Source organism: Archocentrus centrarchus, chromosome 19, assembly GCF_007364275.1.
Source record: "Archocentrus centrarchus isolate MPI-CPG fArcCen1 chromosome 19, fArcCen1, whole genome shotgun sequence".
NCBI classification, from domain to species: domain Eukaryota; kingdom Metazoa; phylum Chordata; class Actinopteri; order Cichliformes; family Cichlidae; genus Archocentrus; species Archocentrus centrarchus.
Window position 1 is genome coordinate 24,011,888 of NC_044364.1, and position 21,803 is coordinate 24,033,690.

Consider the following 21,803-nt stretch of genomic DNA (forward strand, 5'->3'; position numbering starts at 1 on the left):
TTGTGGCTCAAATATTGCATTAAAATGGCTCTTTTGATAGTAGAGGTTTGATTTCTGCAGTGAAGCTGCCACTCTGTTATTGAAGTCAAATCTGACCGGCAGAGGGCGCTGTGTTGCAGCTGAAAGAAGCCGTGTCATTGGGAAACACAAAGCAGTCAAGCTAGGAACTATAATTACTCAATAATTTGAGTGTACTGATTTTTATTTTTTCAACATTTTAACAAAATTGAAAATGTGGGTATTTTAACCTGATCATTTCAAGTCGTGTGACACTGATTGGTTACATCCTGCATAAATTAACTTGTAAAAGAAGGAAATTAAACAGTTAAAAATCACCAGAACTGTGAATATTGTAGAACTGATTCAGCTACACCTATTAAATTCAGTATCATAATCTATTTTTCCTTCTTGAATGCTAGTCGAAATTGACAAACGTATTTTTCATTAACAACGGCGATGAAAAATTGCTCGGCTTATTCTCTTATTTTGAAAGGTTGGCCGGAACAGCCGTGGTTGATTGGGGCTAGTTTGCTGCGAGGGTCTGAGATGAGTTAGTTTGTGGAGTGTTTGGCTAACGTTAACTAGAAGTAAATAACAGTGCCAGTGGCTGTTATGTTTTTCTATTCTCAGTCTTCGAAACAGTTCCTAAATGAGAGGCATGTTCTGACCTGAGAGTGCACACAAGGAACCAGGAAAACTGTGAATTTAAAGTCCCGTCTGAACAAAAAAGGAAGACAACGAGTCGCGCAGCATATCCAGGTGGCATTTATCATTCAACACCGCCGAAGCTGAGGGTCGTTTCTTCGCTTGAGTGACCGTAGATGCTTCCTTGGTGCTTCCTGATTAAATGAAACGCGTCGTGGTAAACAAAAGTCCTCTGACATTTCATGGTAAGTTCTTGTTGCGAAGCCCCAATGCTGTTTTTTCCTATGCGCTTCCACCGCGCCAGACTCCACTTTGAAATCGTTCCATTTAAGGAGCGCTTGTTACAAAGTGTCTGTCGTGTAGCGCAGAACGAGAAGCGAAAGCGTGTGGCACGGGATACACAATACTCTTCGATTCGTCGTGCATGTATTTCTCCAACTGTTTAAATTCATTTTTAAAAAGCTACTTGTGTAACAGCATTGTTAATTTTCGGATGTGCCCCCTGTTAGACACCTGGAAGCAAATGAAAATGATAAATTCGTCGGTATGAACAGTAAATTACTTGAGATTTAACATTTAATTTTTATTTTATAAAGCTTGTTTACAAATCAGCTGGACTGTCGTTATAAACAAATGCCCCAAGTGTTAGCTGCCACTTTAAATTACCATTTAAACAATGCTGGAAAGGTCACAAGTATAAATTAATAGATGCATATGTACGCATCTTGAACAGTTCCACATCGCCGTCCTTTTCAGGTCATAGGTTAACTCTTTAGTGGATGCTGGGTAATTTTGATAAGATTTCTTTTTCTCAGGTTTGACAGAAAAGTGAGCAGCGGAGTCCTGTGGCATCATAATAAACCCAGGCCGTGTGGAAGTCATTAACCTGCTCATGAGCCAGACTGAGCTGCTGCAGCAGCACATAATGATCATGTTCTTTAATATTTTGATTATGGCCTCACTATATCTCGTTTCACCAAGTTAAAGCTTCCCAGCTCTCCATCACAAATTTGCCTGAAAGAATTCCAGAGGGAAGATACCATACTGTGCCAACCTGCATTTTTAGTTTTAGTTTTTTCATTTTACCAGTAGAAAGAGAAATCTCATTCTTTGTTCTGTGTTTTTTTTTATTTGGCCAAGATTTTACACCAGATGCCCTTTCATGATGCAGCATTGACCCAGGCTTGGGACTGGTACTACGAGTACACTGCCCTGTACTCCTTGTTTGCAGTGGTGATGGACAGGTTGACAGATGAGGTGAGGAAGGTGACTCTGTAGACTATGATGTTTGCAGACGACATTGTAATCTGAAGAGAGTCTGGAGAGGTGGAGGTATGCTCTGGAATTAAAGTCGTTAGACACAAACCAGAATACGTGTGTGTGAATGAGAGGGAGACAGGTGTGACAGAAGATGTGAGGAACAGCAGAAATGAAGATAGATGAGTTTAAATACCTGGGGTCAGCCATCCAATGCAACAGAGTGCACAATAGAGGCAGGCGGGGTGGAGACGAGTGTCCGGTGATTTGTGACAGGATAGCAGCAAGAGTGATAGTAGTGAAACCTGCTATGATGTATGTCAGGCTGCAGTTGTAAATAAGAATTTGTTCTGTGTTTGCCTGGTTAAATAAAGGTTTAAATAATGTATGGTTTGGAGACAGTGGCAAAAAGAGCTGGAGGTGGCAGAAGGGAAGATATTAAGATATTCATTAGGAGGGACCAGAATGGACAGGATTACAGATTAGTACATAAGATGGACAGCTCAGGTTGGGATGGTTTGGGCTTGTGCAGAGGAGGGATAGCAGATGTATTGGTCAGCAGATGTTGAATATGAAGCTGCCAGGCAGGAGGAAAAGAGGAAGACCACAGAGGAGGTTCATGGATTTAGTGAAGGAGGACATGCAGAGGTTTGTATGACAGAAGAGGATGCTAGAGACAGGATGAGGCAGATGATCCACTGTGGCGATCCCTAAAGAGAAGAGCTGAAAGAAGACCGATAGTGAAATGGGAAGTGAGTGCAAAGAATTACTGAAATTTGCAAACATAAATGGGAATACACTATATAAGACCAAACAACCATTTGTGCAGTTCTAACAAGCTTGAAAGTCAGTATTTGGTATGACACCTTTATTCTTTAACACAGTCTGAACTCTCTGAGGCAGCTTTCTTGTAATTTCTTTAAGTAGTCTTCAGGAATAGTCCTCCAGGTTTCTTGAAGGAAAATCAAAGCTCCTCTTTGGATGTTTGCGGCCTTTTGTTCTGTTCTCTTCCAAGATGATCCCACTGCTTCAATAATACTAAGATCTGGACTGTGGGGTGGTCAATCCATGACTGATAGCACTCCATTGAGTGCCTTTGTATTCAGGTATGCTTTTAATGCACTGGCAGTCAGTTTGGGATCACTGTCATGATGATAAATGAAGCCGCTGTCAATCAGACACTTTCCAGATGCTAATACACGGTGGATCAAAATCTAGAACTTTTCTATATTCATTATTCCATCAGTTTTCACAAGATCTCCAACACCACTGGCTGAAATGCACTCTGAAATCTGAGCTGGTCAAGTCATTTGAAGTGATACAGAATGAGCCTGTGTTCTCAGTTGTTAAAATCAGTAAAGTCAAATCCTGCCTGAGGCTTTTCTGTATGGAGTTTCCATGTTCTCTCTGTGTCTGCATGGGTCCTCTCTAGGCACTCTGGCTCCCTCCCACAATCAAAGGCTTGTATGGAGTTAGGTAAATTGGTGGTTCTAAATTAACTGTAGGTGTGAAGGTGAGTGTGAATGCTGTCTGTTTTCTATGAGCTGATTATCAGTGGGTTACTTAATCAGTTCAGTTTACATGTTGCTCAAAAAAACTAAAGGAACACTTTTTAATCAGTTTAGCATCAAGTCAATTAAACTTCTGGGATATTGATTATTGATTTGGTCAGGTAAGTAGCAGAGGTGGTTGTTAATCAGTTTCAGTTGTTTTGGTGTTCATGAAATAAGCAATAGGGTGAACTAGAGGGGCAACAATGAGACAACCCCCCCAAACAGGAATGGTTTTACAGGTGGAGGCCACTGGCCACATTTTGTCCCCTCCTCATCTTTTGACTGTTTTTCCGCTAGTTTTGCATTTAGCTCGGGTCAGAGTCACTACTAATAGCATGAGTCCATACCCTACAGAGGTTGCGCAGGTAGTCCAACTCATCTAGGGAGGCGCATCAGTACGTGCTATTGCCAGATTCTTTGCTGTCTCAAGAGCATGGAGTAGATTCCAGGAGACGGGCAGTTATTCTAGGAGAGCTGGGCAGGGCTGTAGAAGGTCCTTAACCCATCAGCAGGACCTTCTCTGCTCCTTTGTGCAAGAAGAAACAGGTTGAGCACTGCCAGAACCCTACAGCAGGCCACTGGTGTAAATGTTTCTGATCAAACAATCAGAAACAGACTTCATGAGACTTGATGATTGGGATTTGCCATAGAATACCAGAATCGGAAGCTCCACCACTGGCACCCTGTGCTTTTCACAGATGAGCGCAGGCCTCTACACAGACCTCTACAGGCTAGGCAACGGCACCCTGACTACCATTTGGGGTACTGTGGCCAAGTTGCAACTTTGTGAAAACAATAACTGGAGAAAGATGTCACCTAGGATTTTCAAATTGATGCCATAGATGTATCTACTAAACTTAGTTCTTGCCATAATAATGTCAATCACAGAATGTGACCGTATTCTCATTGGTTTATATTTATGATTTTAGTGTTTCTTATTTGTGGTTCTTAGCCATTTGCAAGTGACTAAAGCTCATATGTATCCCATTAAAATCTACTGAGACTTGGTAATCGTGTTCTAGCACCTGTACTTCCAGGAGAATTGTGCCATCTTGAGATTCTACTTCCAGGAGGCTGAGGGACACCACTAGCGACTGACAGTATTTCTTTCACTTTGATTTTTGGGGTGTCTTTGAATTCAGCCCTCTGTAGATTGACCATTTTAATTTCCATCAAATAATGTGGCATCATTTTGTTCCTAAATCATTACCCAGAACATATCAGTATAGATATAAAGTATGATCTTTTTCTGCATTGAGATCTATACGTTTCCAAGTGGTCCTTCTAATTTTTTTTTTTTTTTTTAAGTGTAGTATGTTAAAGTTCCTACAAGAGTGGAGAGTAAACCCCAATGGTTAGACAATGTCCTGTAAGAAAGCACTTGGTGACAGTGGGATAAAAGTCTGTCTGGGGAGGGAAAGAAGACCAAAAGAAAGACGAAACCTGAACAACATTTGCAGCATTTTGTTTCAAGTTCTGACAGTTTGTTGTCCACAGAGATGCACTGTATGTGAAATGAGCTGAAGAGCAAATGCTGCGTGTGGTTGAGGTGTTCCTGCTGAGCACAGCTGCAGGCAGTGAATATGCTGCAGTCTGTGTGCATCACAGATCATACTCACTTATCCTGTTGGTAAACAGCTGCCTTGGCAAAATCAGACACATACCATCACTTTGCAGTAGAGTCTGACTTCTTCGAATAGGGGTCAGTGGCAAATCTCATCCACCATTTTGCAACTAAATGGGCCCCTTTGGAGGGGAGAGAAGCCAGTAGTGGAAACAGATGTGCACATTCATGGGAGCAACAAGCAAGTGGGTTCCACTGAGCTGTAAAATTAAGGATTAAAAAAGGTTCTCCACAAAGCAAAGTACTTAGTGAGTCTTTGACACAGAAGAAGTGGCATGTCAGATGACATCTGTCTTTGCAAAAGTTTTAGGCACTAAAGCAGTGGATTTCTATAAATACAAGATGCTGGGAAAGGGCTAAAAAACACTGTTATAAATGGCAAAATCTTCAAAGCCTGTATCTATTTGAAAATTCTACAAAGACAACACATCAAATAATTGAAACTGTGAACTTGTATTTTCTGAAAACTATAAGCTCATTGTGAGTTTGATGCAGGAAGCAGGGGCAATAACCAGCAGAAGAATGGAAAAGTTCTTATAAACTCATCCCAGCGCGGTCGAACCTTTCATAATTAGTAGGAGGCTTCACTTCTCTGTAAAAGACAACACGGGCACATTGTTTAGCAGTTTGGGATTTTCATAATGTATGGTGCATAATATTAAAATTCAGAGAAGACAGAAAAAACGGTGACAAAGCTGGAAACCAGTGTTCAAAGCTTGTGGTTTGGGGGCTCAAGTGGAGCTGTATTATAAGCACACGTGATACGGTGATGGAAATCAATGCATTAGGTGACTTGAGAAAACCGCAAACACAGATGCAAAGTAATCATACCAGAAACTCCTTCTGCTCATTTATGATGGGACGAGGTGAAGCAGAAAGCTGTGGTCTCACTAATCAAAGCTCAGTCTGCCTTAGACTTCATGCGTCCTCTGGGCTAAAGAGGAGAGAGACCTTTTTTATTAGCACACAGTCTAAAACACCAGCATTCACAGGGGCTGTGGCCAGGGTGGGGGTGGTGTGGGTTGCCAGGCAGGGGTAACTTGAACATTATGCACATACTCCTATAGCATATCTCTGTAGTAAAAGGATGTCAACAGGCTGGCCAGAAAACTAGACCTGTCACCCACTTAAATGGAAAAAAGGAGTCTCTAACAGTTGAGGAGCTAAAATCCTGTATTGGTAAAGAAACAGCTAAATTTTGTAGTTTAAATATTTAATGTCTCTTTAAATTATGTGCAAATCATTGCATTCTGTTTATTTACAGTGTCACAGCTTTTTTTTTTTTTTTCCTCCAACAGAATATTACTAAATCAAATGGATAGTTGGCACAAGAACAGTTTATCTTAAAATACCCCAGTTTTAAAATGTGCATAATCAAACCATTTATATAGTTTATGCATTTTCCATTCTCTCCATGCATATTACATGGAGACAGTGCTTTGGCTCTCAGAGCTGTTTGAGTTGGACCTATGCTGTGGTAGAAGACAGTGACATTGAGCTCCCGTCTTACTAACCACCCACCTTTTAAAATATTAAACTGAGGGAAAACAATTTAACCCTCAGTGACCTAATTTCCACCTGTTTCAAGAGTTCTGCCCTCTTCTAAATACACTAAACACACTAAATGTACTGTTTGGGCTGCTGAATAATATGTAGCAGTCTGAATGTGCCTCTAAATGCACTGTTGAATCTTTCTGTTTCTATGCAGGATTCCGTCTTGTGATTTGATGATGGGACAGGGTAGTGCTGGAAGTGACTGCAGCCCAGGAGGCTGATGAATCTGCTCCATCAGCCAGTCAGGATGCACATAGCTTCAGTCGGGGTCAGCAAGATCTGCTTCCTGTTTTCTCTCGCATTCTGTGGTCTCCTGCTCCTGCTCATTCCAGCTCTACAGCCCTCTGTACGCCAGGTGGACCTGCCTAAGCCCCGACCTGCCCAGATGGGGACGTCACACCAAGTCAGGGTTCCAGGAGATTTTTTGCATGCTGGGGACAAAGAAATAATCACAGGTCCCAAGAGGAGCTCAGCAGGGCGGGGGAAACCCATCAAAACTGCACTGGGTGCCAGAAGAACCCCTGAAAGAGGTGTTGGTGGGCTTTCAGAGTATAGGTCACGTGACAAGTTAGAGCTGAAAGACATTTTTATTGCAGTAAAGACTACCAGGAAGTACCACAAATCCAGACTGGAGCTGCTCATTCAGACTTGGGTGTCCCAAGCTAAAGAACAGGTGAGTACTGCTACTGTTGTTAATGTACATGTGGCCAATCTGTATACACACACACACACACACACACACACACACACACACGGACAAAATTGTTGGTACCCTTCAGTTAAAAGTAATAAATAAAATTTTACTGAAAATTAACTAATAAAAATCAGACGTCGCTTTTGAATTTTAATTGGCTGCATCAATTAAAACTCAGCATTATCAGTGAGTTGTGATGAGACTGACAGAGGACATAACATTCAGGACACAACTAAGTGGCTGTCATGTAAATGCATTCCTACAGCATGTAATGACCACATTTTATTTAGATTTAGATTTTAGATTAGATTTAGATTTTGGTATATACACTGACGTTAGTTGTGAAGGATTTGCTCTTATGTACACTTTGTGTGTCTTTAGGGTGGATTTCAGGGTGTTATCTTATCAACACCAGGGATTGCATAGCTGAAGCGGTAAAAGTTTGTCCCCTGTGACATTTAGTACAACCGCAGCACATTTTTTAAAACTAAATCTTGACTTCACCCCTCATCTGCTCTGTGTCAGAGTCAGCGGAGCCATTGTGGGATTATTCTGCAGCTCATTCACCGTACATTGCCGTCAGCTCTGCATAACAGCTAATGCTTAAAGTGTGTGTGTGTGTGTGTGTGTGTGTGTGTGTGTGTGTGTGTGTGTGTGTGTGTGTGTGTGTGTGTGTGTGTGTGTGTGTTTTCCATTGGGGTAGCGGGTCTGGCCCCCAAAGTGGAAGTTCCAAAGCAACCTGAAACTGCAGACTTTGACTCTCTGCAGCACGGTGGAGCAGACTGTTTGAGACCTTTTCAGTTCAGATGTAGAAGTGAAGTTTTAAGCCACCTTGTGAGGTTTCTAACTCTAAAACCTGTTGCCCTCAACTTTGAAAATTTATTTAAAACAGCACAGATGTTGGATTTGACAGCCGATTGGACTGCCAGAACTTTGGTCTGCAGTTTGAGCAGCTGAGATCGGATTATATGCATCTCCTCTGCAAATATTTTCTCTACCAGTTTATTTTTGACAGCTAGATACTTGACTAATGGCATCAGCTCTGTCCTGCAGTGGAACTCAGACTCCTCATTCTTAGACTGACCGTAGATTTTGTTCTGTTCTGCAGCTTTGACATATCAGCACACGAAGCAGTTCTTTAGCTGCTGTATGTTGTGTTTAGTGTGTCCTCCAGCTCACAACAGATTTTTAGAGCAGTGCAAGGACTTATACTACAGTCAAAGAGTTTGGTCTCAGCGCCCGTGTAACTGTGGGACTAGACTGCCACATCATCAGTGAGCTAGCTGGTCATCTGTGACAGGACTTTGACAGTAAGAAGGGAAATAAGAGGGAATTGTCGGCTTGTGAACTGACTGCAGACGGCATTCATCAGATCTGTGTTGCCTGACCAAAAGAAGCGCATGTGTGAGGAAACACTGGAGTAAATGCAACAAGCAAGATTAATAAAATCAAACAGTTTGAGTAATGATGCACGTGAAGAGTCAAAGGTTGTGTCAGCGCTTACATATTCCATTCCAGTTTATTCCTACTCCACACTGAGGTTGAGAAAAAACACAATGAAAAGCAGTTGTGAGTGAAAGGAGGCTTTTCATTGAAGTTCTAACATGAAGTTTAAAGTCATCAACACAGCAAGTGCTGCGACCAGCTCTCCATTGAGCACTGTTAAAACCAATTAGTGAGTTCCACTGCCAGACAAAGAGCCTCAGTGTGCAGAGAATTGCACAAACAGCCTGCCCCACTTCAGCCAGACATGTCGCACTCAAACAGGACCGAGGAGTTCCAGTTCAGTTTCAGTATCAGCAGTTTGGCTCATACCAAGCCTTTAAGTCCAGGACTGCAATGAAAGGGCTCCTCTGTGGGTCTGTATTGGCTAACTATTTACTTCCAGATGCTGGAAGGCATTACAGGCCTCTTGCTGTATTATTTTACTGCTCTTAGATCAGTAATGTTTGCCCTGCATGTGAAAAAAAACAAAAAGCTGCTCCTTAGTGAAGCTCCTATCACATGCACTCCTTTCCATTTAACTAATGATCGTCTTACTATAATGATCGTAGTGTATGTACACAGTATGAGTCAAAACCAATTATATATCAATTATATATCCGATAAAATGCTAGTAAACACTGATCCATTGTGGTGTGGTTGTCTCTTCACTTTTAGTAGAAAAACAGTGAGAAATGTGTTCTTCCTCCACTCTTCTTTCAGCTGTATCCTGTGCTGTCTTCTGTTTTTACTCTATCTTTGCTCTACTTGTAATTGCATGTCTTCATCAGCCAGCAGACACAAAGGAGCAAAGGTGTGCTTCACTGTGTCCTCATAGGAGAATGTGTGCTTGCACAGCTCTCTTTAATAAGGTTTCCTTGTTTGTTTCAGACTTACATTTTCACTGATGGTGATGACAAGGAGCTGCAAGTGAGGACAGGTAAGAGGAACCATTCTCTCAGGAAAACGGTGACATTTAAAATATTCCTCAGATTGTTGTAACAATGTGACCTAAAGCTGTTTTGACACAGTGGAGAAGATGCAGTGCATGTTGCAGAGGTGCAAATGGTCAGAACAGGACTTGATGGCTTTAAATTTAGATCCTTAAAAGGACATGGGTGTAGGCTGTTGGATGCTGTACATACATAGCAATCTGTTATTAAACTGCTGTCTTCTGTTGTCTCTTTACCAGGAGCTAACATCATCAACACTAACTGCTCAGCAGCTCATACCCGACAGGCTCTGTGCTGCAAGATGTCTGTAGAGTACGATAAATTCATCGAGTCTCAGAGGAAGTGAGTAAAACTGAATCTGTGCCATATCTGCAATGGCAAGGATGGGATAGTTAGTGCACAGTTAATCCGAGAGCAACCTGTGCTTCTGACTGTATGTGTTTGTGTTGCAGGTGGTTTTGTCATGTGGATGATGACAACTATGTGATCCTGCCCAGCCTGCTACGGCTTCTCTCCTCCTACCACCACAGCCAGGACATCTACCTGGGCCGACCCAGTCTGGATCACCCTATAGAGGCTGCAGAGAGGGTCAAGAGTGACGGCTCGGTTAGTCAGCTTTTTTGGCTCCACTTACAGGCAAATATTGCAGCAAGGAGAATTTGGCATTCTTGTCCACAGTCCGATCATACTGTCTTCCCCCTTTGCACAATGCCTTGTCAGGTGCCTCCTTCATATACATATTCATATACAAGATGAAGGATTTGTGGCAATAAGTAGACAAATATCAGCTGGACGGCTGAAATGATATTAATTCATAACATTTGCCTGGCTCTTTTTACTCTTTTCACTTTAGGCTGGACTTGTTGAATCTGCTTTTGTGTCTAAAATAGTTCATCTCCTCCACTCTGCACCGTGTCCTTCCCACACACAGCTGAGTCTTACAAACACAGATGCTCAGTGAAAACAAATGTTGAGGAGAGGAGAAAAACTGTTGCCTCCGCAACTGCTCACTTACATTAAGATTAAAAATGAGATCAACAGACAGAACTTTCCTCCTTCTGTTTGTGAAATGATGATGGATCAGTCTAAGCACTCCACACGCAGTCAGCTGCTGGCTGGAACGCTGGTTCTGCTTCCTGAGCCACAGCTGCCCTTGTGTCCAGACTAAATTAAAAGTAGCAAAACTGAGCTGAAGTGAAACTTCATGGACAATATTTTTTTTAAATAAGATCCAATTTGAAATCAGGTTAGTTGAACACATGGAACATGAATGGTGCTGATGAACAGTGCTGCTCATGGTCCCGTGGTAGTACATCAGACAAAAAAGCTGGGATAACAAAGTGGGCTTTGCAGAGTCCACTATGATAACTGGGTGCTCTTTGCTTCCTGTTTCAGGTGTCTGTCAAGTTCTGGTTTGCCACAGGTGGAGCAGGTTTCTGTATCAGTCGAGGTTTAGCCCTGAAAATGAGTCCATGGGCCAGGTAGGATGCTGACTCTCCTGGTCTTTGAAATTATTTCACACTGTTGTACTTTGTGGTGCAGTAATGGATCAGTCATTTTCCCAATATTCTGTGTAACACAAAGCTATTGAAAAGCTGATCAGAACCAAAAATTTCTACAAATGTCTTGGGTGTGCGAATGTGTCTGCACTTGCTGGACATGACTGCATCAGGTTTTTATGAGTAGTGATATAGAAATAAAACAATGGCAGTCATGCCACGCAAACAAGAGTTTTCAAATCAGTGCGAGCTACAAAAAAATGGCTTCTCTTTACTCTCTCTGTTGATTTCATCTCATTTGTCTTTTGACAAAGTCAAAGGTCATGCACGTTTTTGTCCCCTTCCCCATTCTGATCAGGTGTCAGAAATAAATCATTTTCAGCTTAAGTTCATAAACTTTTCCTGCTCTTAATCCAACACCGTACAAAATACTGTATAGTATTGGATTTACCCAGAGGTTTAGTCATGTTTTTAATAACATTTTTAAAGTTATGGACTTAAGCAAGAGCAAGTAATCATATCATAGTACCTGTGGGGGAAAATGCAGCTTTCTGGATCTTACTCATCTGGGAGATGCAAATGGGCACAAATCAGTGTTAGGTTGACAGAGCAAAAAAATCTCTTCTCTCAGTATATTTGTTCACTCTGTGTTATGAACTTGTGTATGTCTGTTATTATCAGACCTTCTCTGCAGCTGCATAAAAACAAGTTCTGAGTTCTGGGTGTGCTGCTATGCTTCAAGACTGTCTCTGATATGTTCTTGATTAGAGGGAACATTGTAGCCATGTGAAAGAGCATTATGCCACATTAATATTTGATTTAGTAGCTTTGGAAACTATACATTTGAGACATCAGATGGCTTTGTATGGAAGCATGTTTCCGCCTGCACAGTTATAACCTTAGGTTATAACTGGGAGTGGTGCAGTGGGTAGGCGCTCGCCTTGCAGCCGGAAGGTTGCAGGTTCGAGCCCCTGTCCCTGCACTGCGTTGTGTCCTTGGGGAAGACACTTAAACCACATTGCCTAACGGTAGCGCCGGTCTCTGGCTGCATGACTGGATGAGTGATCTGGAACCATCATTTCGTTGAGACCTACTCTTGGGAAGCTTGGCCGCTCTCTGAAATAATTTCCCCTTGTGAATCATGTTTCTCAGTGTAGTATGATGGACTTATAACCTTCCCAGATTTACATGCTTCTCTGAATCATTCCTGATGTCTTTCCTCTTTGGCATTGTGTTAAAACACCTGAATGCTTCAGACCAACAAACTGCCAAAACCTCTGCTTTTATAGAGGTGCTCACAGAGGTGCTGAAAATTCAGGTCAATTTTATTTATATAGCACCAAATCACAACAAAACAGTCGCCTCAAGGCGCTTTGTATTGTAGGTAAAGACCCTACAATAATACAGAGAAAACCCAACAGTCAGAATGACCCCCTATGAGCAGCACTTGGCGACAGTGGGAAGGAAAAACTCCCTTTTAACAGGAAGAAACCTCCAGCAGAACCAGGCTCAGGGAGGGGCAGTCATCTGCTGCGACCGGTTGGGCTGAGGGGAGAGAAAAAAAGACATGCTGTGGAAGAGAGCCAGAGATTAATAACAATTAATAATTAAATGCAGAATGGAGTATAAACAAAGTAAAGTCAATTAATCAAATTTGCATTTGATCAGCACAACCTGGTTGCTGCTTACTCTTAATTCCTGTGGAAGTACTAAGGCTGTACTTAGTTTGGTTAAAAAACAAACTGTGTTTCGTTTAATAAATAGTGACACGGTGTAATATGTTGTATTTATAGTTCATCTGAGGCTGTATGTCGAATCATGAATAAAGAGGTGCTGTTGCTTCAGAAGCGTTGATGCATCCCTGCACTTCACTGTTTGTATGTTCACTGCTGTAACGCTCCTAATGATGGGACCTTTACACACACACATTACACCAACGTTGATCAGCTGATCAGGTTTTCGTGCTCGCTAGCTCTTTTCTATCATTATAGAAATATTTTTGTCCCCCTTTGTTTACAGAGTGCAACTCTGCTTGTGAAGTAAGACTGAAAAAAGTTTTCTATTATGTGCATTTTTAAGTCATATAAAGTCTCTCTGCAGCCTCCTGTCATGGCTGGCTGCAGAACCAGATCGTGAGAAAACTCAGTTTCATACAGTGTTGGTACGAAAAGTTTTGGCTAAAAGTCTGTCTTGTATTTTCAGTTTGGGGAATTTCATCAGCACAGCAGAAAAGATCCGACTCCCAGATGACTGTACCATTGGCTACATCATTGAGGCGCTGCTGGAGGTCACTTTGACACACACGTACCTTTTCCACTCTCACCTGGAGAACCTGCAGAAGCTGCCCACTGACACTGTGCTGGAGCAGGTAAGTGAGAGGTGATGATGCAAGGCATTTTAGAGACCTCCAAAACAAGTCAGTAAAACCAATAAGTTTTCACTTGTTGTCATATTCTTTCAACCCAGCTACAGGGAAATAACAAGCCAGTGTTCTCCTAGTGCCAGTCCCAACCCTGGGTAAATGGGGAGGGTTGCATCAGGAGTGTTGAGGTGGGAATAGGGACTCTAAAAATAGGGACTATGGCTGGCAAAGGGAGAGCTGGCTGATATGATGGAGAGAAGGAAGGTAGATGTATTATGTGCAGACCAGGCGGAAGGGAAGCAAGGCAAGGATATGAAGGGTGTCAGACAGGATCATGAGTCTGAAGCTGGAAATCGAATGGATGATGAATGTGGTCAGAGCATGTAGCTTTACGGAGGGCTTTGTATGGAGCAACACATTTTTTTTTCCAGGGTAAATGAAGATGATATGCATGCTGTGTAATCCATTATTGTAAATTCAAATATTATTAATAAAATAATCAGATGGGAGGGGTTTTCAGTTTCTGTGCCATATTCCATAACAAGAGGTGGGTGGGCTCATTTACATTTTGAGAAAAGCCAATTTTGTCTAATAATAGATGCACTTTTGAGGCTTTCCATTAAGAAATATTACATGACTTTTATCCCTTTTATTACATGTTGATTTCTTGTATATTTTGATTGTTTTGCTTTAGGTGACTCTGAGCTATGGAGGTTTTGAGAACAGAAGAAATGTAGTCAACATTGCTGGAGAACTTTCACTGACTGAGGACCCCACAAGGTAAACATTCACATTTTAATAAGTGCCCTTCTGCCCCTCAGCATATCCACACTGAACATATCTCATTTTAATAAGAAAAATATTAGATTTGTTCTCATTTATTATTTAATCATATGCAGTTTGATAGTTTTTATAATTATTGCTGAACTGAACAGTGCTCATCAGTTTTTTGGTTTTTTTTTTTTTGAAGGAATGTAATTAACATGAATTCTTGAAACGAGCTCTTTCCCTGATTCTTTCTCTTCCTGTTCCACAGGTTTAAGACAGTCCACTGTCTTCTGTATCCTGATACTGAGTGGTGTCCAAAGCTCAAACCACAGCATAAAAACTGAATTCCAGCAGGTGTCAGAGCTGCAGATACTCGAGACTATGAAGTCACTCTAGTTTTGGCTCAAGAAATATTTGAGTGTAATGTTTTAGTGTTCTTCAGTTGTACACCTCTCAGAGAAAGAACTCATTGATGAGTGGTGTTAATCAAATGCATGAAGAGCAACGACAAAAGGTGGAGGCAAAGAGTGCCCTTTTTTTTTTTTTTCTGATGAGGAGATCATGCCGGCCGTTATTGGCCATAGCCAAGATCTTCCCCACTTCTGTGGGTGGCTGTGGCTCTGGAGGTAGAGCAGGTCACCTGCTACTCTGAAGGTTGGTGGTTCAATCCCAGTCTGTATGCCAAAGTATTCTGAGTTGCTCCCAATGTGAATGTGTGTATGAATGTTAGATTAAAAGCACTTAGATGTAGAAAGTGCTTGTATGACTGTGTGTAAATGGGTGACAGTGGCAGGTTGTATAAAAAGGGTTTTGAGTGCTCAGAGCAGAAAAGCACTGTATGAGAACCAGACCATTACTGATGAGCTTTTAAGACTCGAGTGGGAGATGGGAAAAAAAACTGTTATTGTTTAGAGCTAAACCGTGATCAGCAGAACGGGGTGAAAGTGGACCGACATCTCCTGAAGAATGCACAGGCATGATAGATGAGATTTAGGATGAGCAGTTTTTTTTTTTTTTTAAATCAGCAGCAGCACCATGCAGCACACTGCACATTCATTCATAAACAAATCCCAATTCTAAAAGATAATTGATTGAAGATGCTCATTTCTTTTCCTCAGATCTGTCTTGTCTCCCTCTGGATGTTTGGGCATTATATAAATAGCACTAAGACCAAGTTTAAGCCAAATAAAACTAACATGGAACCAGCAACCTTCTGTGCAAACTGCATAGCGGGCAGAATTTATCAGAGCATGTGTAGCTAATATATTGCAGTGCAGCCTTTGGGCTAATTAATGATTTAAATTTGTATGTAAACATGTCTTTTCCTAACAGTTTACAAAAGCTTCATGCTTATAAGAACCTCCAGGGTGTGTCATTCATTTCCTAGAGATATGAAATCGACACCAGCATTGTGTCCTTCATCTTTGGTTCAAGCTAGGTTAGGTAGTTAGCCATAGGTTTTCTAAGTTTAGGTTAATACAACTCTTACATGGCTTGTGTTGAAATGTTTATGTGACTGTTACTTCAATTTGTAGCGGACAAAATTTCATACAACACATCGTTGACTGGAGCTGGAAAGCCAGCTCACTAGCTTACCTTTCAGCTCGTATACAATACATTGAAGTTTAATCCTAAAACCTATTTGATGGAAGTAGAAGGTTCCTTCACACGGTAGGCTGGCTGTGTTTAAGCTGTGGACTAACGCAGTATGAGGATTAGACGACTTATTCTGATGGGGTTTAAAAGTTTAATTTCTGTGAGCGATGAATCCAAACTGCTGTGCTGTGGTAAATGAACTGGTTCTTGAATAATGCATTTTCTACTCTACGTGAGCACTCAAAGCACTTTAAATGGTGGTAATGTAAAAGAGCAGATAATGATGATGGCGCTGTGTGAAGTGAGGGACTGATGAAGGTGCGAGAACAGCGGGAGTTGATATTGTCCTGCTGTTTTGCAGTTTACTGCTTTTTAAATGGGGTCATTGAGTCAGTGTAGCAAAAGAGATGAGCTGTACCAGCAGGACCGAGAATAAGCAAAAAGATTTTGTGAGCAAAGCAGAGCCCACTACAAAAGACTGAAAGGTGTGCAAATTAGTATGGTGTGTCAAGACCTCACAGTATTTTCTGTTCCTTCTAAGCTTATGCCAGAAGAACAAGATGCTCATATTTTTAAAGAGTCAACACTGAGATTATTAGATATTAGTAATAAACATGAGCTTGGATGTTTTGATATTAGCAGAAATGAGATTATAGTATGATTGAAGGGACACCAGTGTAAAGTTTGTGTACTGCAAACATAATTTCAGCCTATTGTAACAGCCATAGCCTTACCCTCATATACTCAGCCCAATCAATGGCTTCCCTCCCATTTCTAACAGGTCTGTGTTTGTGGTTGAGCACCGCTTTAAACCTGACACTTCTATAATGTTACCAACTGTAGTTACCTGGGGTTTAATAACTGGAGTGTATTAGTGTGAACTCCTTTTATTATTTTTTTTACTTTTGTGTAATCTTGCGTTGCATAGATTATAGTTTTCGCTCCACAAACACTTCTTTCAGGCAGTCGCAGTTCAGTGGGTGGAGCCAAAGTTAACCTTAACATAATTCCCATGAAATCTGTTTCATGAAATGAATAATTTTGGGGAATCACAATCTTCAATCAGATCAAAGGTTCCCACCGATCAACACTTCATACCTGGACTAGAAACACAATGACCTAGCATGTTCAACACTTTCATACAGTGTATCACAAAAGTAAGTACACCCCCTCACATTTCTGCAGATATTTAAGTATCTTTTCATTGGACAACACTGACAAAATGACACTTTGACACAATGAAAAGTAGTCTGTGTGCAGCTTATATAACAGTGTAAATTTATTCTTCCCTCAAAATAACTCAATATACAGCCATTAATGTCTAAACCAGCAGCAACAAAAGTGAGTACACCCCTAAGAGAGTACACCTGTAAATGTCCAAATTGAGCACTGCTTGTCATTTCCCCTCCAAAATGTCATGTGACTCGTTGGTGTTACTATGTCTCAGGTGTGCATAGGGAGCAGGTGTGTTCAGTTTTGTAGTACAGCTCTCACACTCTCTCATACTGGTCACTGAAAGTTCCAACATGGCAAAGAACTCTGAGGATCTTAAAAGACGAATTGTTGCTCTACATGAAGACTGTTATAGAAGCTGCACACAGACTACTGTTCACTGTGTCAAAGTGTCTTTTTGTCAGTGTTGTCCCATGAAAAGATATACTTAAATATATGCAGACATGTGAGGGGTGTACTCACTTTTGTGATACACTCTAACTAATAAAACTAAAATAATCCTATAAAAAAGACAGTGGTTATTCAATTCCATTTTAAGAATAGCATAATTTACAATTACAGTAGATATATTTCTATTTTGTAGCAGCCTGTTCTATTTCTGTTATCTAACTTCAGTCAGTGGCTGCCAGTGTTGGAGGAACCACTTGGTAGTTTTCCATTCGATGAACCAAGCTGTCAGTCAAACATGAACACAAATGGATGGATGTGCTGTCAGCAGAGTAGCATATTTTACAAAGGATGGGGAAACTATAACATGAAATAAAAGAAGGGTTAAATCAACACTGCTACTGCCCTTTCAAGAAGCAGTGTGTGATAGGAAAACCACTGTACAATATGTAGTATGCCTATAGTATGAAAAAGCACTGCATGTGGTCATTAAGTGCTTTGAGTGGTCAGCTCAGACCACTGGTACACGTGTACAATGGTACATGTGCTTTTCAGACTTAAAGTATTATAAATTCAATTTAGACCCAGGTGGAAACTTTGCAGCTAAAAGAACAAGGCTAAGAGAGAAAACATAATTAAAACTAAAAAAAAGTAGGCTAACCTGCAAAGTCCCAAATTCTACTTTATAGCACAGGCCATCAAAGGATGTGTATTGTTGGATCCAAGGACCACAGCAGCTTCTTTGAGCCTACAGCACAGTGTTGTGATCTTTATCCATACAACTCTATGTGCATTTTCAGTGTGCCCACAAATGAACATAGTGCAAGAATGTGTAAGTGGCCACAGTCTGGCTGTAGTTTCCCGTGTGTGCCAAATAGTTTTAAGAAAAGTTTTTCTTCCACCGTTCTCGCTGTCAAACAGAGAAGCATAAACCAGTTCTTTGTCTCCGCCCACTCTGCTTGCACAAACCAGGATCAGAATGTTCTGTCTGTGGAAAGTGTTGGCATGCAGCACCAGCCTAACTTTTGCACAAAAGACTAGAAACCAAAACCCACACCATGAGTCCCACTGCGGGTCAGTGGGTGAGACTGAGTGTGTTTTTTGTAAAGCCTGCCACTGATCTATTGTTGTTGTTTTATTGTGAATAAAGCCTTTCTGCATTCTTAAGTCTTTCACAATTGCTGTCACATTGACTTAATGAACAGAAAAACCACATAACCAAGATGATGCATTGACAGATTCATAGCCATTACAAACTTAATGACATTGTGCATACCGGTATGAAACATCTTAGATTTATAGAAGGTTGTCATACAGCCTCCCCAGAGGGGTTTTGTTGCAATCACTTCAGCCCACAGAACAATGAGCTCACTGGGTTTATCACTGGGGTATACATATGATTTGATGAAGCTGGTGCAAGATAACTGACACAGTGCTTTATCAGAACCAAGTGGCTGTGGATGGAGATCACAACAGTTGACAGGAGGCTATAAAGGCACAGAAATGCCTGTGAGAGACAAAGATGGCAACCTCATCACAAGTGAACTCAAGAAGCTGCGAGATGAGAGCATTTTTCATCTTCGAGTCCAGACTTGGGGGACGACAGACCTGCAGTGGAAGATCTTGCCATCCACACAGAATGGCCGACCCTGGTGGAGGTGAAAGAGTCCATCAAAACAAGGAAAAAAAGGAAATCAAATGCAGATAACTACAGAGATGCTGAAAGCTGAAGAAACTGGAATGGAATATTCCATTCCTGTGGCACAGTAGCACCACTGCCTCTCCACGCTGAAAGGAGCCAGTTGAGGTGGTTCAGACATTTCACTTAGATGCCTCTTAGGTGAGGCATTTCAGGCATGTTCCACTGGAGGGAGGCCCCAGGGCAGATCCAGGACTTGCTGGAGTCTGGGCATCTCTACTTAGGCTGCTGCCCCTGTAACCTGAACCCAGATAAGCAGTAGAAGCTTAGATGAATGGAATCTCGGATTAATAATAAAGCTAGCAAGAACTGGGGATAAAGGGGGGAGATCCTATTATGCAGGATGAGAAAAGTGGTATCACCCTCAGACAAGAGCATGCCAAGTTCAGGAAGTGCAGATCAGATTTTCTGTTTCTGGCAAATCCTTGAGAAAAGTGAACACCACAGAGAGTATTTGACGACTATAAAAAAAAAGCATTTGATAGTCTGCACAGGGGATCCTTGGAGAATATTATGTGACACTTCCTCTTCATCCTAACAGTAGACTGGCTGAAGAAAGTCACTAACACAAAGGCACATGAGATGGACCCTGATAAGCTGTCTGGAAAACCATCTTTGCTGATGACCTGTGCCTCATCTCTTCCCACCAGTAAGACGTGAGGAAAGAGCACAGAATTAGGAACAGCCAAATGATTGCATAACTTGAGAATGATGTGACCTAGAATGTTCAAATTCATACCACAAAAATCTCAGACAAGTTTGAATCTCCGTGACCTAAATGTCAGGTCAAATTTTTTTTTGAAAATCTTGTGAATGTGATAACGGGAGAACAATCTCACCCAAGATGCATTCTGTTCAATCTAGACCCATCAAACTTCACACACTTGTTCACTGACTTTACTATAACAGCACCCCCACCCCACCCCCGACTAAAAGCAGCCAAGCTTGGCACTCACTCAGCGGTTTATAAAACAAATGGAACAGTCTGTTTTCTCATATTAGGTCAAGCTACTGTTATTTCAGTAGGTGTATCACATTATATGTGCACACAGGTGTAGATTTAAAGATTTTAGGGCATGAACACATGAAAGAAGCAGAGGATTTTTGAAATGCTGTAATATTACTCAGCAATGAATGTCATTTTTATTTAGCCATGGGCCCTTTTTACTCACAAAATATGAATTTTGCAATAAATTTATATCTTGTGGTAAACATTATGGCTGACCTGGTCCAGAAGATCCAATGGGCTTTCTGGAAAGTGCCCAGGGGCCCATTCCTCACTGGAGGTTCATCCAAGAGGCAAATGGGAAAAAAATTACCAAAAGTTTATCTTCTTAAACTTTAGATCTTGAAACCCTAAATTAGCAAAACATTTTTAGATTTTTATCTTAAAAGATGTCATGGGTACAATGTAACCTCCCCTACACTGATGAGGCTAGTAGTCCCCCAAACTCAACTAGCTATTTTGGATACAATACCTCCGAAATGAATGAAACATACAGGATGACAGAGGAAAATGGTGCTGTACATGGTGCACAATTTGAATGAAAGTTTCATTTTGTGCAAGTTGATATGCAAGCTAATCTGGAGGCTAGCTGTAGCAGCAGCTCACAGTCACAGTGAATTTGATCTAAATGAAATCAGACCTGCTGCGCCTCACAGCTGAAGAAACAAGTATCTGGGGAATATTTTTGCCTGCATTAATATTATTTTTTGACAAGGAAAAAAATATGTCACCCATCCAGGAGTGGGACTGTGAATAAGTGCAATAGATATAAGTGGTACTGAAAGGAGGAGATCATCAGGGAAACAGACAGGACAGAGACAACAACAGGTGTGTGTGTGTGTGTGTGTGTGTGTGTGTGTGTGTGTGTGTGTGTGTGTGTGTGTGTGTGTACATTTGCCTTTGGAGTATTATCCTTATTTTCTGTTTTAAGTGAAAACACTCTCACTGCTTCATTTTCCATTCAATATCAGATACTTTAAAGGTGAAACTGTGTTGTGATGGTCACTATTTAAAGCTTCTGTGTACATGTGTGTATACATTAATGTACACACATGAGATGTTGGCGAGGGCCCACCAAACACTTGTACCCAGAGGTCTAAACTTGATGATCTGGGTATGTCATCACAGTGCTGTGATGAGGTAATGTAATGGTGTCTCATGCATCACCATCATGTGCTCCAGGCAGGCTGATAACCATGGAAAAAGAAGGAAAGAGGAAGGATGGATGGATGGATGGAAGCATGGATGGAAAGAGAAGGTGGTCTGAAATTTTCTTTTCTCTGAAAACCAAATAAGTTGCGAGTCACTGCGTGGAGTTTTTTTTTTTTGAGTTTTGCAAACTAGCAACAACACTTGTAACTAATCTTGTAGTCTTCAGCAACAGACACACATGTATCTGTGACCTGTTTTGAATATGAGCACAAACCTTAAGTAACACATGCACATATAATCAGGTTACATCCTCGAATAAAAACACAAAAATGACCTGAT

The 21,803-nt window shown here is 41.2% G+C and overlaps 1 protein-coding gene across 1 annotated transcript; it reads left to right on the forward strand.

The window, feature by feature from the left end:
- The first annotated feature begins 538 nt into the window (after positions 1 to 538).
- Positions 539 to 17,210, forward strand: rfng (RFNG O-fucosylpeptide 3-beta-N-acetylglucosaminyltransferase). Its single transcript, XM_030754866.1, has 9 exons — positions 539 to 890; positions 6,788 to 7,306; positions 9,701 to 9,749; positions 10,002 to 10,104; positions 10,215 to 10,368; positions 11,158 to 11,243; positions 13,464 to 13,629; positions 14,318 to 14,403; positions 14,660 to 17,210. The coding sequence occupies exons 2-9, from the start codon at positions 6,854 to 6,856 to the stop codon at positions 14,733 to 14,735; spliced, it is 1,173 nt and encodes a 390-aa protein (XP_030610726.1). The 5' UTR covers positions 539 to 890; positions 6,788 to 6,853; the 3' UTR covers positions 14,736 to 17,210.
- Positions 17,211 to 21,803: the final 4,593 nt, after the last annotated feature.